The 17111-nt window shown below is 38.2% G+C and overlaps 1 protein-coding gene across 1 annotated transcript in view; it reads left to right on the plus strand.

Annotated features, from left to right (window-relative positions):
* The window catches only part of Invadolysin (leishmanolysin-like peptidase, invadolysin), a 132248-nt gene extending 117136 nt beyond the window's left edge, over nucleotides 1–15112 (plus strand). The window contains exons 5-15 of the mRNA XM_076802811.1: nucleotides 2787–2869; nucleotides 6626–6737; nucleotides 7059–7240; nucleotides 7321–7524; nucleotides 11264–11489; nucleotides 12023–12216; nucleotides 12301–12433; nucleotides 12535–12694; nucleotides 12921–13087; nucleotides 13168–13287; nucleotides 13542–15112. Coding sequence (XP_076658926.1) covers nucleotides 2787–2869; nucleotides 6626–6737; nucleotides 7059–7240; nucleotides 7321–7524; nucleotides 11264–11489; nucleotides 12023–12216; nucleotides 12301–12433; nucleotides 12535–12694; nucleotides 12921–13087; nucleotides 13168–13287; nucleotides 13542–13697 — 1737 coding nt within the window. The 3' untranslated portion in view covers nucleotides 13698–15112. The remainder of the gene's footprint in view (nucleotides 1–2786; nucleotides 2870–6625; nucleotides 6738–7058; nucleotides 7241–7320; nucleotides 7525–11263; nucleotides 11490–12022; nucleotides 12217–12300; nucleotides 12434–12534; nucleotides 12695–12920; nucleotides 13088–13167; nucleotides 13288–13541) is intronic.
* Nucleotides 15113–17111: the final 1999 nt, after the last annotated feature.

Below are 17111 nucleotides of genomic sequence, written 5' to 3' on the forward strand. Positions count from 1 at the left end.
CGGACGAAAATAGCAGTCGCTCGTTTTTCCTTCTCAGATTCTCTACGCGAGCGTTTGCAGACGCCTATTGTTAAAATGCTTTAACACTATTTTACTCGTTCGGATAATCGCTGAAGATGCTTTCGAATTTCACAAAAGTGTATGGAACCTGTTACGTTATCGACCGAAGCGATTCGTAATTAATGAAAATCAGATGCTCCGAAATATGCTGGACATTTTCGGAGATTTATTTTCGCCATGAAATCGCACGTGTACTCGGTAATGCCGTGGGTTTAATAATTTAAAAGATAATTTGGAACTGTAATTACATTTTTTAATCAGCCAACCGTCCAGATAAGCAATCTCGTCGAAACGCAAACGTACTCGTATGCGGGTTGTAGATGAAATAATGCACGGCATTAATTGGAACGAAGAAGTAAATGCCGCGGGTGCGAGTTCTGCATACGTAGATGGGCTTAATTTAAACCGCTGTCGCCGGACGGAAATCCGGCCCGAAAAAAAAAATTCCACAGCCGCTCCTGTATAATATCAGGCGAAATGTATTATCGATCAACGCGCGAGAACAAAGAATGTGGATATTACACGGGGACGGCTCGATGTATTTGGACTTGTATCACGCGTGTACAAAATAAAAGCCGCGGAGCTTCGAATGGAAATTAAATCAATAGGAGCTGGTAACTCGAATAAAAGAAACATCATAAATTTCGTGTAACATGATCCCCGTGCACGCAAACATATCGATATTTTCGTTCGTATTATTCTCAATATTTCTGGCTGAATATTCTTATTGTATCTCTCTCGATAATTTTCCTCGCCGCCGTTATTATATTCGGAATATTATGCTGTTCTGTTTATTTTTAAGTAAATATACCGCCTTCAGGATCGGTGCAAAGGATTTCCCACGTTCGAGTACAAATGGGTCAGCGCTGTCGCTTTATTTAGTCGACTTTACTCAAACAACCTTCTTCCTGGACTCTGTCGCGCATCGAGAAAAGAGATATTCGACAAAACATCATCATCTCGGATCTGCAGCAATCCTTATAAATCTCGTCGCACTCCGAGTGGAATCGATTCCTTCGCTCCGTCGCAATTTCGGGAGAAAATCGTCTCTGGGTCACAGGACTCTAACTCCATCGCATCCGTTGTTCCGATTTTGCTGGAAATAAAATCGCCCAGTACACATCAAATTAGGGGTGCTCGGGATTTACTCATCGTTTTGTTCATTTACAATTTAAAATACAGATTTATACAATACGAACGTGCTCAGCAGGGTCTCAGCGTAGTAGATTATTGGGGAAAGCGAACATCGATGGGCTCTTTGACATAAGTGCAATAGGATGTTGCAACTGACGTTTTATGGCATAGTGTACGTGATATTAGGGGGGGTTTAAGTCATCACTTTCCTGGTTTCGAATTTGTTGGTAAGATATAGCTCTTTGAAGTTTGCAATTTTTCTATATGGAACCTCCACGTGGTAGATTATTAGTATACCATAAGTATTGATAGTTTCTCTGATCTACGGGGAATAAGGAATTTCAACTAAGGTTTTATGGTGTAGTGTACGTGATATTAGGGGGGGGGGGTTTAAGTCATCATTTTTCTGGTTTCGAATTCGTTCGTAAGACACAGCTCTTTGAATGTTACAATTTTTCTATATGGAACCTCCACGTGGTAGATTATTAATATACCATAAGTATTGATAGTTTCTCTGACCTACGGGGAATAAGGAATTTCGACTAAGGTTTTATGGTGTAGTGTACGTAATATTAGGGGGGGTTTAAGTCATCACTTTCCTGGTTTCGAATTTGTTTGTAAGATATAGCTCTTTGAAGTTTGCAATTTTTCTATATGAAACCTCCACGTGGTAGATTATTAGTATACCATAAGTATTGATAGTTTCTCTGATCTACGGGGAATAAGGAATTTCAACTAAGGTTTTATGGTGTAGTGTACGTGATATTAGGGGGGGGGGGGTTTAAGTCATCATTTTTCTGGTTTCGAATTCGTTCGTAAGACACAGCTCTTTGAATGTTACAATTTTTCTATATGGAACCTCCACGTGGTAGATTATTAATATACCATAAGTATTGATAGTTTCTCTGACCTACGGGGAATAAGGAATTTCGACTAAGGTTTTATGGTGTAGTGTACGTAATATTAGGGGGGGTTTAAGTCATCACTTTCCTGGTTTCGAATTTGTTTGTAAGATATAGCTCTTTGAAGTTTGCAATTTTTCTATATGAAACCTCCACGTGATAGATTAATAGTATACCATAAGTATTGATAGTTTCTCTGACCTACGGGCAATAAGGAATTTCAACTAAGGTTTTATGGTGTAGTGTACGTAATATTAGGGGGGGTTTAAGTCATCACTTTCCTGATTTCGAATTTGTTCGTAAGATATAGCTCTTTGAATGTTACAATTTTTCTATATGGAACCTCCACGTGGTATACCACAAATATCGATAGTTTCTCTGACATACGCACAATATAAAATTTTAACCGAGTTCGTATAGTCTTCTACACATGAAACTAGTGGGGGTTTAAGTCATCGTTTTGCTGATTTCCAATTTGTTTATACAATGCTTTCGAAGTTTTCAGTTTTTCAAAATTGAATCTCCACGTGGGTGTCGGAGAAAGCGAAAATCGATTGTTTCTTCGCTATGCAAGTAATGTAAAATTGCAGTATGATTTGTATGGCATAGTACTCGTCAAAGTACAGAATGAAAAAAAGTTCTGAAATGAAAGTTCTAAATGAAAAAACATAAAAATCCTTTCTGTTTCAGAATACGATCTTGCCAGAAGCTGTCCATTTCTGGGAACGTGCACTCATGGTCCGTGGAACGAAGAACACTATTAGGTTAAACAGGTACTCGAAACGTTTTGTTCAGATTCTATACGGTTGACTAGTGTTTCATTTAAATATCAAAGCTAATATTAGATTTAATGACCACCGTCGTTGACCGCTTGTTAAAATTGTATAAAGTGGAAAGTCTCTTGGCAATTCCTCCGGCTCTTTAAATCCGCGACCCCCCAGTGACTCTGAGATAACGAGATCCCAGGTTTATCAATCTTTCACGAGGCTTGTGGGATTTTCAATGATTTTTGACATGCTACCCGAGCTTAGCCCGAACTCGAAGGCAGGGAAATTCGTCTGAAGTATAGGTGGATGAGTGAGTGAGCTTCCGTGGTTCCGAAGAGAATCCGTTGCATTATTCAGCAAGCATCCACTGAATGTACAGTACAGGGAGAGAACGTTTCTTACTTTCACGGACTCTGCTCAGTCTGCCAGTAAGAATTTGTCTTACAAGGAACCGTCTCGAAGTCATAATCACCGATTTTCATGAACTCTCGCACGGATCTGGAATATTAATAAATATTTTACACCTTTTCCCCCGTCGACTTCCTCAAAAATTACTTAGCAAGATAACGCACAGTCTTCACCGCGAATTTTATGCATTTCTAACAAAATTGAGTTGGCGAAAATAGTGAGAATATCAAACGATTTTAAGAATTCGATTATTCTATATTTTAACGGTACGAACAGTCAACTGTTCGTTTATTGGACCGATTTCGTTACAAAGTTGTCTCACGGTTTAGCCGGACGATAGCGCATCGTATTTTCTCTCGTTTCGAATTTTACCCGTGACATCCTTTAACTTTCCCCATAATGTTCCGTGCCTCTAATATTTCGTTCGAAAGTCTCACGCGGACCTGACTACCCTCGGTGTACATTTACCGACCAGGTCTTCAGGAACCCCTATACTTCTCTCTTTACGGCTTTGCCACTTTCTCCGAGTTCCTCCACGCGTCCTGTTTTTCGATTTCTTCGTCGGCTATCTCGTTTCGTCATATTTCCTTCTCTTTTATTTCCCCCTTTTGGGAAACCGTCGTTCGCGTCTGAAACTCGGCTCCAGACCCATCACCGCGCGATTCAATTATTCAATTACCGCTACCTCCGTCTGCTCAATTAACTCCGTTGTAAGATTTTTTATTTAATTAATGTCGACCGTGATTCGATATCTGTCAAAATGCTGTCGATATCAGATTTTTTAATAATCTATCGCGTTCGGGACAAGACAAGATTCAATTATTGTCTGTTAGTCAATTGTTTCATTTTGGTGTTGTTCGTTAGATTTTTAATTCACCGCAACATGGACAAATCCATTTTCCAGTGATCTATCCCGTAGAAATTTGATTTGGAAAAATTACTAAATTCGAATGACTGTAGTTGATAAACAAATGCGATTGTAGCAAAATTCTGACTTAAACCCCCCATCATTTCATGTATATTTATCATACAAACCCGATTATAACACTATGTTGCGCACATCGCAAGAAAATTATTCGTTTCTCCAATAATCTTTCACGTGGGAGTACGAGTTAGAGAAACTGGACTGTAGTTGATAAACAAATGCGATTGTAGCAAAATTATGACTTAAACCCCCCCTCATTTGATGTATATTTTATCATACAAACCAGATTATAATACTATGTTGCGCACATCGCAAGAAAATTATTCGTTTCTCCAATAATCTTTCACGTGGGAGTACGAGTTAGAGAAACTGGACTGTAGTTGATAAACAAATGCGATTGTAGCAAAATTCTGACTTAAACCCCCCATCATTTCATGTATATTTTATCATACAAACCAGATTATAACACTATGTTGCGCACATCGCAAGAAAATTATTCGTTTCTCCAATAATCTTTCACGTGGGAGTACGAGTTAGAGAAATTAGACTGTAGTTGATGAACAAATGCGATTGTAGCAAAATTATGACTTAAACCCCCCCTCATTTCATGTATATTTTACCATAAAAACCAGATTACAATCCTGTGTTATGCATTTGCCAAAGAAACTATTGATATTCGTTTCTTCGAATAGTCTTCCACGTGGAAGTTCAGATTCACGAGTTAATTCGTGATTAACGCAAGGAATAACATTCGTGTGAAAGTATCTATGCTTAGTATTCACGTTTGCTATGTCAATTTTGTCTCTCGTTACCTCCTGGTAAGAGTTGATAATCGGAACGTCGTCATCCAGTTAGAAGGTGAAACGGGAAATTCGCGACGGTTACGGTTACCATAGTCGTTTGTTTATCGGAACAAAAAGCAATTGTCAATTTGTCAGTGCAGAGCCGTCACTCGCAGGAACGTGTTAATTTGCACAGATTCCCAAGTTCGAGCGCGGCTCAAGTGTTTTACAAACACGGGCTCGACACGCTGAACCGCGTCGCGTCGGCCCGTTCGAAACGGGATACGTCTTAATTAACGCAATTAATATATGCTTATCCTGTAGCGTTGGTTAGCATCAATTAGTGTCAGTCGCGGCGTGTGCCTTGTAACGGACGATCGTCATCTGTCTTGGAGGAAGACGGACAATCGGCGTGTGCGTTCGTGTGTGTCTGTAACAACGGGCAACATCGATTCGAAGCTTCGTAGCCAGCGAATTTTGACAGTAATTACTAGCCGGCGGATGTTTGCGGAAATTTATGCGTGTTTGCCGCGGGACTAAATAAAATTCGTCATCGGCGCCCAGCGATTTTGTTGGAAATGAAACGCGACGCGGCTGCACGGAAAATTGGTCGGGACCGTGTCGGAGTGATCGTCGCGATTTTGTTTGCACTATACAGATCCGAACGTGAACGATGAACTTCGCAAATAATGATTCACGGCAAACGTTATTACCCTCCGTTAATATTAATATTATTCCCGATATCCTGACTAAATTCGGACATATCCTATCGGATTACGCAATTAGCGTTCCTCTTCGAATCCCCCGACTATAGATATTGGTAAGTACCTAATCCATTAATCGCGTTGCACCGAATTCTATATGGAACTACATAATAGCCGAATAATTTCCAGGATTTTCTCACTCGAAAATTGCTGATCTAAATCAGTGCGATCCAGCATAAGCTCCAAAGATTACGGAGCTTCTCTGCTACCATAGAGGGGGCGTTATGCTGAAGGAAACAAAACCATGGTGATCACGTCCGACATTCTCGGACGATAGTTGTCTAAATCATTGGAGATCCTGCTTCGGCGTAATTCCCATTTTTACGGGGTCCGCCATTCCATAAGCGCACTGGTTTTCATTATTGGCTCGATCTTCTCGCCTCTCGCGTTCTGTCTCTCGATCCGAAAGATCTACCGTAAACGCCACTAAACTCCGGCGACTAAGGTGTCCTCGAATGTTAGAGAATTTACGGTTTTCATATCGTCGCGAATATTGACGCCGAAATCGAGCGGACCGCTCGATTTCAGAATGGAAATGTTACTCCCGGGACTTCCCGTGAAATCAGCAAAATTTGTGTACCAATTTCCGCTGGTGCGTTACGAAGAGATTGCGAATCCGAAGTTTCTTCGATCTCTCTCGAACACTCGGACTCTGCAGTAAGTTTTCCAACCTTGGAAAAATCCCAGTGCGATGGTAATATTTAAAAAAATACGTTCATTGCACCAAAGGTTAAGACCTAGAAAATGCAAGAAGATGGCCAACTCCGTGCCATATATTTTAATTTTTATTTTGTCGAATACGTTGCTTCGATTTTAAGGAATTCTCGAGGTGGCCGCGTTGCCAGTGAAAGTGTTGACGTCGAGTTAATTTCGTGTGCTTCAGGAAATGTGAAAGCAGCCAAGTCTTCATCAAAGATCACCACATACACTGCATCGACACCTGCCGGCCTACCACCATATGCGGCGACGTAGTCGTTCCCGAAGATCACCTTGACGTAAGAACAAAATCATTAATCATGTTCGATAATAATTACACGGTGAACCTGCTATTACCAGTCGAAGTTAGTCTGCGGATTCTTCGTGCGACATAAAAATTGCTTCGCTTACAAGAACACTGGAGTTACATAAAAATACAAAAAGAAATTCATTCGATTCTGCTCGTGAGCATTGCACTCGTAGAAATATTTCCGGAGGAAATTTTGCGATAATTTTGCAACGCTTCACCTAATACTTCGAGTGTACGGAAACGTTTGACAATTGAAAGAAGGATGCTTGCTGGAACGATCACTCTCCGTACAGTGTACGTATAAATTTAGGTTTGTCGAACGTGCAACGCGACCGGCCACGATTGCGGAATAGCGGAAGGCAGCAGAGCCGGTCGCGGAATCGACGGAGCAGATTTCGTGTTCTACGTGTCCGCGATGCAAACGAAGAAATGCCAGAAAGGGTTGACCGTGGCGTACGCCGCGCACTGCCAACAGGAAGCAGCGTTGGACCGGTGAAATTCTTTAACTAACTATTTGCACGTTCGATCGGTGCCCGGCGTTTAGACTAATAGCGAGTCGGATCGGGTTTCAGGCCGATAGCCGGTCACGCCAATCTCTGTCCGGAAAGCATCAGCACGAAACCTCAAGAACTGGAAACGCTGCTGAGCACCGTAAAACACGAGATATTGCACGCCTTAGGATTTTCTGTGAGCCTGTACGCCTTTTATCGAGATGAGAACGGCGAGCCGAGAACTCCTCGACGACCCGACACCGGCAAACCCGCGTTGAACGAGACGTAAGTCGATCTTTCACAATGTTAACGCTAAACCTAGCCGAAATGACCGGTTTTATATTTCACAATTGTTGAAACTGTGAAAATTCATTCGTGGGAAATAGTGGAATCAGTTTCCTTGACCAAGCATTTATTATATTGAAAGTTACTGACGATCTCAGTAACTTTGCCTCTTTATGAGGCAATATTTATCAGATACTGTTCGTGCTTGGTAGGTTCAGTGTTAACCCTTTGCACTCGAAACTATTTTAACTCCAAAACGAAATATTTCTTCCGATCTAGAATATTTCCCTTCTGTATATTTTCTTTTTCTTGTTATACATACGAGTATGGTGCGATTTCCTCGTACTGAAATGTTTAGTAATTTATTAAATACAAACAAATTGAATAATGTAAAAAATATTTTCAATAATGATACAGCAATTTTTAGTGTCGCTTTCCAGTCGCCATTCGAGTGGTAAGGGTTAAACGTGCCTTTGCCACCTGATTTCTCAATTTTTCGTCGAAAAATATCTACTCGTCCATGATTAACACGTTGACTACCAAGTCACCCATACGTGGCTGACGGAATTATTTGTGCAGGTTTTAAAATGAATTTTCACGTTGATATATTCATTGTACCAAATTTTATTAGGATCTGTAACATACAAGAAAGTTGGAGGACTACTCAGTATCATACATTTAATTTTTTTCAATTTTTATTTCATTAAATAACTTACTTTGATTTTATGGAATTTTTGGGGTTTCTAGTTCGGCGTTCAAAGTGTTAAATAAAAATTGGAAAACATTCGTGTATTCCTCTTGGAATGATTTCTGTAATCGACGCAGGTCCAAGTTTAAACATTTTTCAACTATCCAAGCCCACAATTTTTGACGAAACATATCAATTATTTACATAGAAATTGAAGAATTGTATACAGAATTGTATAAAACTATCTGATCACTAAATTTCCCATTCCCGAGAAGTTGTCGATATTCGAGCTATAAAAATTCCGTTTAAAAAAAAAAACAGCACAATAATGTGAACTAATTATAAAGCTCGAAACCAGTACCCTCGCAGACTATTATCCATTTTCTTTTAACTACCTTCTCAATTCCTGCTGAAAGATGTATCTGTATACCTGACAATTTTTTTCAGTAACAATTATGGACACTTGACCTATGTAAATTCCTTCCCCAATTTCGACGAACTCGCAGTATAAAGCTTGTTTGTGTTTCTTCGCGAACCCCATTTCTTCTGAAATCCATGAAGGTACATTTTCGAAAAATTCCAGGAAGTAGCATATTTCGAGGTATAAAAGTTCGAGCAGCGTATTCGGGAAACGGAAAACAATTTTTTGTTTCGATCTCTGTGGGGGAAGCAGCGGATTGATCGTACGGTCACGTCTCGGATTTAATTGCGATTCTTTCGGGGGACCGAATTCCGGTGTTAATTTAGCGGGGTCGTGAAATTAATTTGACCCGTGACGTCAACCAGTTCGCGTTCGGCAATCCGAAAGACAGCAATAACGTACTTTGTCTCTGGTGTTTCCGCTGGCGGAGGAGCTTTTCTCCTCACGTATGCCAGCCGGGGCCTCCGTCTTGGCATTGGTGCATCTGCCTTTAAAATTGGAAAATTCCTTGTGTCCTTGGGTTTTATTCGGGTCGACGGACCGTAACGAACCCGGTTCCGGCGTTGGCAGGTGGGTGTGTTACTCGTTTTTCACGGGATCCTTTTTCCCTCGCACCCTTCGTTTTACTTTAACTAGCAGCGTGGCAAGAATCCCGTCTGTTCCTTGCCACCCTACTCCGCCTTTCGAACTTTCATGTACATGTGACCGTGAGTTTGCATTCTCTCACCTTCCGCCGCCTCTGGAGCTACGGCGGATTCCCTTACAATGCGAATATCGAACGGACCGACGTCAAAGTGCGCGATCGATTCTCCCATCCCGACGAAATCACTTCGACCAAAATTTTAGATCATTCCGTGGGAAATAATAATTCAAGTCTCTTTAATCAAGCAGACATTCTAATAAAAATTGCACAAAATCTAGATAAGTTTCGGTCTTTCAGTGATCGGTAGTTCGTTAACACTAGATTTACGGGACCCGTCGAAATGACGGGTTCTAATATTTTTAATTCAATATTATTAAGATTTTAAGATTGCATACATAAGAAATTATTTAGCAAATTTATTTCTTTCCATTTTTGCGTTGACAAGATTTGAGATCCGTCAAAATGACGGGTTCTAATATTTTTAATTCAATATTATTAACATTCCAAGGATGCATACATGAGAAATTATTTAGCAAATTTCTTTCTTTCTGTATGTATTATTTTAAAAATGTGGGTAACAGGTTCTTGTTATTTGTATGAAGTAATGCAAAATAGTCGCTTTTAGTGCTCCCGTAAACCTAGTGTTAATAATACTAGTGAAATCTCTTCCTTTCCATTTTTGCGTTGACAAAATTTGAGATCCGTCAAAATGACGGGTTCTAATATTTTTAATTTAATATCCTTAAGATTCTGAGGATGCATACATAAGAAATTATTTAGCAAATTTATTTCTTTGGGTATATATTATTTTAAAAATGTGGGTAACACGGTCTTGTTATTTTTATGAAGTAATGCAAAATAGTCGCGTTTAGTGCTTCCGTAAACCTAGTGTTAATAATACTAGTGAAATCTCTTCCTTTCCATTTTTGCGTTGACAAAATTTGAGATCCGTCAAAATGACGGGTTCTAATATTTTTAATTCAATATTATTAAGATTCCAAGGATGCACACATAAGAAATTATTTAGCAAATTTATTTCTTTGGGTATATATTATTTTAAAAATGTGGGTAGCACGTTATTTTTATGAAGTAATGCAAAATAGTCGCGTTTAGTGCTCCCGTAAACCTAGTGTTAATAATACTAGTGAAATCTCTTTCTTTCCATTTTTGCATTGACAAAATTTGAGATCCGTCAAAATGACGGGTTCTAGTATTTTTAATTCAATATTATTAAGATTCCAAGGATGCATACATAAGAAATTATTTAGCAAATTTATTTCTTTGGGTACATATTATTTTAAAAATGTGGGTAACACGGTCTTGTTATTTTTATGAAGTAATGAAAAATAGTCGCTTTTAGTGCTCCCGTAAACCTAGTGTTAATAATACTAGTGAAATCTCTTCCTTTCCATTTTTGCGTTGACAAAATTTGAGATCCGTCAAAATGACGGGTTCTAATATTTTTAATTCAATATTATTAAGATTCCAAGGATGCACACATAAGAAATTATTTAGCAAATTTATTTCTTTGGGTATATATTATTTTAAAAATGTGGGTAGCACGTTATTTTTATGAAGTAATGCAAAATAGTCGCTTTTAGTGCTCCCGTAAACCTAGTGTTAATAATACTAGTGAAATCTCTTTCTTTCCATTTTTGCATTGACAAAATTTGAGATCCGTCAAAATGACGGGTTCTAATATTTTTAATTCAATATTATTAAGATTCCAAGGATGCATACATAAGTAATTATTTAGCAAATTTATTTCTTTGGGTATATATTATTTTAAAAATGTGTGTAACACGGTCTTGTTATTTTTATGAAGTAATGAAAAATAGTCGCTTTTAGTGCTCCCGTAAACCTAGGGTTAATAAATACGAGTGTTAATTGCATCGCTTTCTGCGCCCAACTTCTCGCCGGGTGAAATGTGTGTATAATTATTGTGTCGAGTTCTTAACTCGAGTAAAACTGTGCTTGATGTTGGCAGGCTGGAGACGTACCAATGGAGCGAGAACACTGTCAAGACGGTGATTAGACCGCACTGGCAAGTGCACGATGACTACGTGAAGAGATCGATCCAAATGATAGTTACACCGAAGGTTCGAGCCGAGGCGCAAGCACACTTCAATTGTCCGGAATTGGAGGGTGCGGAATTAGAAGATCAGGGCGAGGACGGCACGGCTCTGACACATTGGGAGAAGCGAGTGTTCGAGGTCAGTGTGCGTTGCTATAGTGCTGGCAGAAGTAATCACACTGTACGACGTTTATTAAAATTTCTGAGCGTCAAAGTCGGGCAACGTTTAAAACCACTTGCTGGGTTGTTGATCAATTTTTTGAAATTTTGACTGCCTGTGGGCACATTAACTTTTCTATTGTTCCTAACCCGGTAACTGTGTACACGTGTCACAATTAAGTCGTTGGAATTAGAAGGTATTTATACCGAATTATGTAACAACCTGGTGTTTTACATGAAGAAGATCAAATTACAATCACTATCGCAGCGTAGCATGAGAGCGTCAATTGCAATTAACGAGTAAGTTTCCAATTTAACAGTCGTGTAACCGCGTTCCACTAAAATAAATGCTTACTCACTAATTGGATTCATGGTTCACCACCAGATACGATTAATCTTCAATCCTTCATTGGATCGAAGATATAATACAATGTTATTATTATTATTATTATTGTTAACTGTTTTACACTTTAGACGATGATAATAATAGAGTTGCTACCACCGTTTCCACAGAACGAAGCAATGACAGGCACACACACGCAGAATCCAGTTTACTCGAGAATAACGCTCGCTCTGATGGAAGACACTGGTTGGTACAGTGCAAATTATTCCATGGCGCAGGAATTAGGATGGGGCCGAAATCTCGGTTGCAATTTCGCAATGAAATCCTGCAAAGAGTGGATATCCTCGAAGTCATCGCGTTTGTCGTCAGTATCTTTATCAAGCCTCTATATATTTCGCATTAGCTCGATCCCTGGCAAATATTCTGACGCGTCTTTTGTATCTTCCAGGGGCAAATCGATTCATCCTTTTTGCAACAAGGTGAAGCAGGATCCGCTACAAACGGAATGCACCGACGATCGAAGCTCGGTTGCGCTGTGCAACTTGGTCAAACATCCACACGTGTTGCCTAAGAAATATCAGGTACGAATTCTTTTTCGAAATTTAATTTGTTTGGTGAACGCGTATGCAGTTCGCCGTATGGTAGATTGAATTTCATTTAACAGTTGATTCTTGGATTTCAGAATTTCGACTCCATCCCGGGCGTGCCGCCCGAAGAAGTGCAATATTATGGCGGTTCGGTGCTTTTCGCCGATTATTGCCCGTACATTCAGGAATTCACGTGGAGGGCGCTGAATATTGTAGTCAGAGGATCTCATTGTCTTTATGAAGAAAATAATCCAAGTAATTATCATCGTTATTAGATGCTTGTCTGAGAATGTCCCGGATGTGAAATATTAGAAACCAGTTAATTTTATTATAAAATTGATAACATCTGGTTACACACACAATTTTCACTTGTAAATTCTGTGTAGAGAAAGTCCCAAGCATTATAGAGTGAAACATCATACACAAATCTTTTGTTCTGTACCCTGTTTTGCAAAATTAAAAACGTTGTTTCGCGGATTAGATCCGGACAAGAATTTCGCTTTGGAGAAGTACGGTCCGCACTCGAGGTGTTTCGATCATACTAATCAAATGTGGGAAGAGAGAACGTGCAACCAAGCGCGACAATGGCGGCATTGGGGTTCCGGCTGTTATCAGTATAAATGCGAAGCTGGTAGATTGCACATCGTGGTGAGTTTGCCTTTACAATTAATATACAAAACATAATTACAAACGAATAGAGTAAGGGCAAATGATCGTTTCAATTACAGGTGGCGAACTATACCTATACTTGCTACCATGCTGGTCAGGAAATAGCCATTAGGATAATACAAAATGGATGGCTTCACAAGGGTGCTTTAATCTGTCCACCGTGTCGAGATATATGCCAGGTGAGAACTATCATCAGTTTCACTTTCAATTGTCGTGTATTCATAATTTATATTTATGTGTTATTATTTCATACTTGTAAACGTGTCTATTTAAAAAAATTTTAAATCTAAATCACACCCCTACACATGTAATTTATAATCAGCATATTCGAACTGCAAATATGCACAGCCATCGTACATATATATTTGATACCACAACAAATATTTCTCTAGATAACAATAACGTTTGTAACCGGAATGTTTATTTTCTCAAGGCCGAATTAATGGAAAAACATGAACAATGTAAACCAGGGGATGAACACCCTCCGGCGACGTACTACCACAGAGACCACCTTTACTGTGCGTCCGCAGGAAGAGTGACAAGCATGTCGATGTTAATAATACTAATCTATTTTTTCGTACTTAGATGATATTTCGTCGAGCCTAGGTAATATTTTTAACAACGTCCAAATTAGATCGACGAATTGTTATAGAGAACCAACGAATCGTCGTTCTAAAGCACTTTCCAATCCCGGATCTAATGGCGCCGAGTGTTATCTTTGGAACCAAATAGTAAGTTCCCTGAACCTAATAAAAAGCCGGGGTGGTGATTTTATGTTAATGTTTTAACGTGTGGCAGCCATCGCTTCGACGATTTTCATATCTCGAGGGGTATCTAGCGACGATTAGGATATACCGATCAACAATTGTTAAGATTCTACCAGGGCGGGATGATCGATAAACGTTTAATTCTACGTACTGAATTTTTACCGTATTAAATATACTTGTTAAACGCCTTATATTTACATTAAGGTATCTGACGAGGCATTCGTGAAGTGCCAATAATTTTTAGTGTTATATACACATTATATACGTTTATGCCTACTTGACTACGCTGCCCGTTCGATTCTTATCATTCCATTGAGTCAGTATAGTTTCAACATTACGAGTATCTTGTAGCGCATTATGATTAACGATTCTATTTTGTTGACTATCGACGAGACCAGTCAGTGGCAGTTCTAGCGAGAGATTCGTTTTAAATTAGCAAATCGTGTAAGTGCCAATATTATCTGCCAACATCTTACAATCATACATCTGCACGATGATACGAAATTACTTATCCATATTTTAGTTTTTAATATCTTCGCGATGACAACGATTTTTGTTTAGGTATTTAGTTACTGCTATTGTTTCTTTTATTCTTGTTAAAAATGTAAAGACCAACGCGACGTGTATAATTTTTTCCGTTGAAGGAATCATTATCTTTCATTATAATTTTTTCACCGCAATTGAAGTTACTATTGATGTTCTAATTATTTTCCAAGCTAACGAAATCGCAATATGTAGTCTGTAGAGTATAAAAGTATCGATTGAGAAATCTGATTATTTTTGCTCAAACACTTTTGTCGGGAACTTTTTCAATTATATTGTCCAACAATTTGGGTCGCCTATAATATTATTTCTACAATGCCTGAGTTTCACTATTAAACGTAGCAACAGATTTAGAAATTCGAATATTTAGTAGATTCTAGGTGAATTGAGTAGAATCTTATCCCGACTACATAGGATGTAAAAAAGTGCGATATCACAATTAAGACACGTAGCAAAATTACAAGAAATGACAATGTCTTTACTTGTATTTATGTACACAAGAAACCATGTATAGTCATTCGTAATACTACGTATCATACGTTGTTTTGGAATTATTTCGATACGGATAGAGTTACGACATTTCCATCATTTGATAATAATTTGATTACATTCCATTGTTAAGACTACTATACGTTAAGACAAGAGTTACTGTAGTTTTCTTGAACGTACGAGAAGTTGATCATTTTGTACAAAGAATATACGTTCGTGAACTATACAATAATATGTTCATTCTTGCAAATCTACTGTCTATATTTGTACAATGACCTACTTGTCTACGGAGCTTGTGCTTGCGATGATTTGTAAGGGATGATAAGACAGAGAGAGTGTTGCATTAATGGAAAAGATCATTTCTGAAACTTATGTTGCTTGTGTCACACATTATTGATGCACATAGTACATGTATATTATGTATTATCGACAGATGTTCGCCTAATTTGAGCTTGAAAATTTGTATTTACGATATGTCAATTATGGATAAACGACTACCGATGTTATTAAGGGCACGGGAATAGAAACAGATTTGTATATGTGGTATTATTAGCAACTATTCCTGTTCTCTTGATAATTTTTCATACGGAAATGCATTTTACGTCGATATTTACTTACAAACATTCGGTGCACTGTTATCATTGACATAAAATATTCACGATACTATCGATGAACCGATTATTAAATAATTTTTTTAGCTGATTGTAAATAACTATCACTTATAAGTAGACTGCGGATTTTTATGCATTTACAATTTATGAAGAATGATTAGAAACATAGTGAATTTGATATAACTGAATTCAGTTTTAGCTTGTTTTTATATACCGAAACAGTTGCAATTTATTAAAATTCCGCTTTCTTGAAATTCCTTTGTGAACAGAGGGAAATTTGCATAAATGTTCGCAGCTTGAGGCACCAACAAGTTTGTCACTATACAGTTTAAGAAAGGTGAACAAAGTCAATACGAAAGGATTACAATTAAAACAATCGTATACGAGGGATGATACTCTAAAGGATTGTTCTGGGATGCAGTAATACCTTGTTAAAAATAATTTGTAATAACATATAAAGAATTTTTTACTTTTCTCTTTTTTGGTAAATACCAAACTATAAAGTCTCAATTAATATTTTCACATATTCCCACGTTCAAACAAATAGCTTTGCATTAAATATGTGTACTGTCTTAGTAACAACTGCTGCATTCTCTGAGAATGGAAATACTGCGAGCAACTTAGTATTACTTTTTGCGAGTCGAAAAGTTGTACATTACTGTTGAGTAATGCAAAACTCTGTCGAGAATTAAGTGAGCAGAACGAAACGTGTCCAAGTATGTGTGCGCGTGAGAATGTCAAAATGCCTTCAAATGCATATTGTACATACATAGAATGCACGAAGAACTCGGAATTGTCGAGGTGTATTTTTTCCGATTCCGAAGTTGATGCAAAATTGTTGAACGAGTCGAATATTTTAATCGAATACTCATCATGCCATTTTCAGGTGTAGAAATATATTTCGATTGTTCATATGGAACGGTCGAAGAGGAAAAATGCCCTCGCGATTAGGACAAAGCAGATTTTATATATAAGAATAATATTGTATATTGTACCGAATCGTAGACCCTGAAAATAACGTTCGAACAACAATCGTGTTGTTTTATAAAACGACATTATAGGCAGAAGTAAAAATCAAAGCACGCGTTGTTGTATTGTAAGTAATGTAGAAAATGTAAACTATAATACAAATTTTATAACAATAGATCAACTTGAAACATTTTTCAATTTTATTACACCCTAATTCATCGTGTAAGAATCAACAATGACTAAATAAAGACAATGTAATGAACAAGTCTTACCTGCGTATTAATTATTGAACCCTCATCTTCTCCCGAACATTTCCGAGTTTTCGTGCCACCTCCTTCGATATCATGTTCTCCTGATACAAAGGTTAAAATTTCCGAAAATTTTCGAAATTTTTCGGAATTTCGGCCGTCTGACTTGTCGTTGACTTGTACCACTTAATTCCGAGAATTTTCGAGCGTCTGACTTGACGTTGACTTGTACTACTGAATTTGGGATACCTCCTTCGACATCATGTTCTCCTAATACAAAGGTTAAAATTTCCGAAATTTTTCGAAATTTTTCGGAATTTCGGCCGTCTGACTTGTCGTTGACTTGTACCACTTAATTCCGAGAATTTTCGAGCGT

Source organism: Halictus rubicundus, chromosome 17, assembly GCF_050948215.1.
Source record: "Halictus rubicundus isolate RS-2024b chromosome 17, iyHalRubi1_principal, whole genome shotgun sequence".
Taxonomy (NCBI): domain Eukaryota; kingdom Metazoa; phylum Arthropoda; class Insecta; order Hymenoptera; family Halictidae; genus Halictus; species Halictus rubicundus.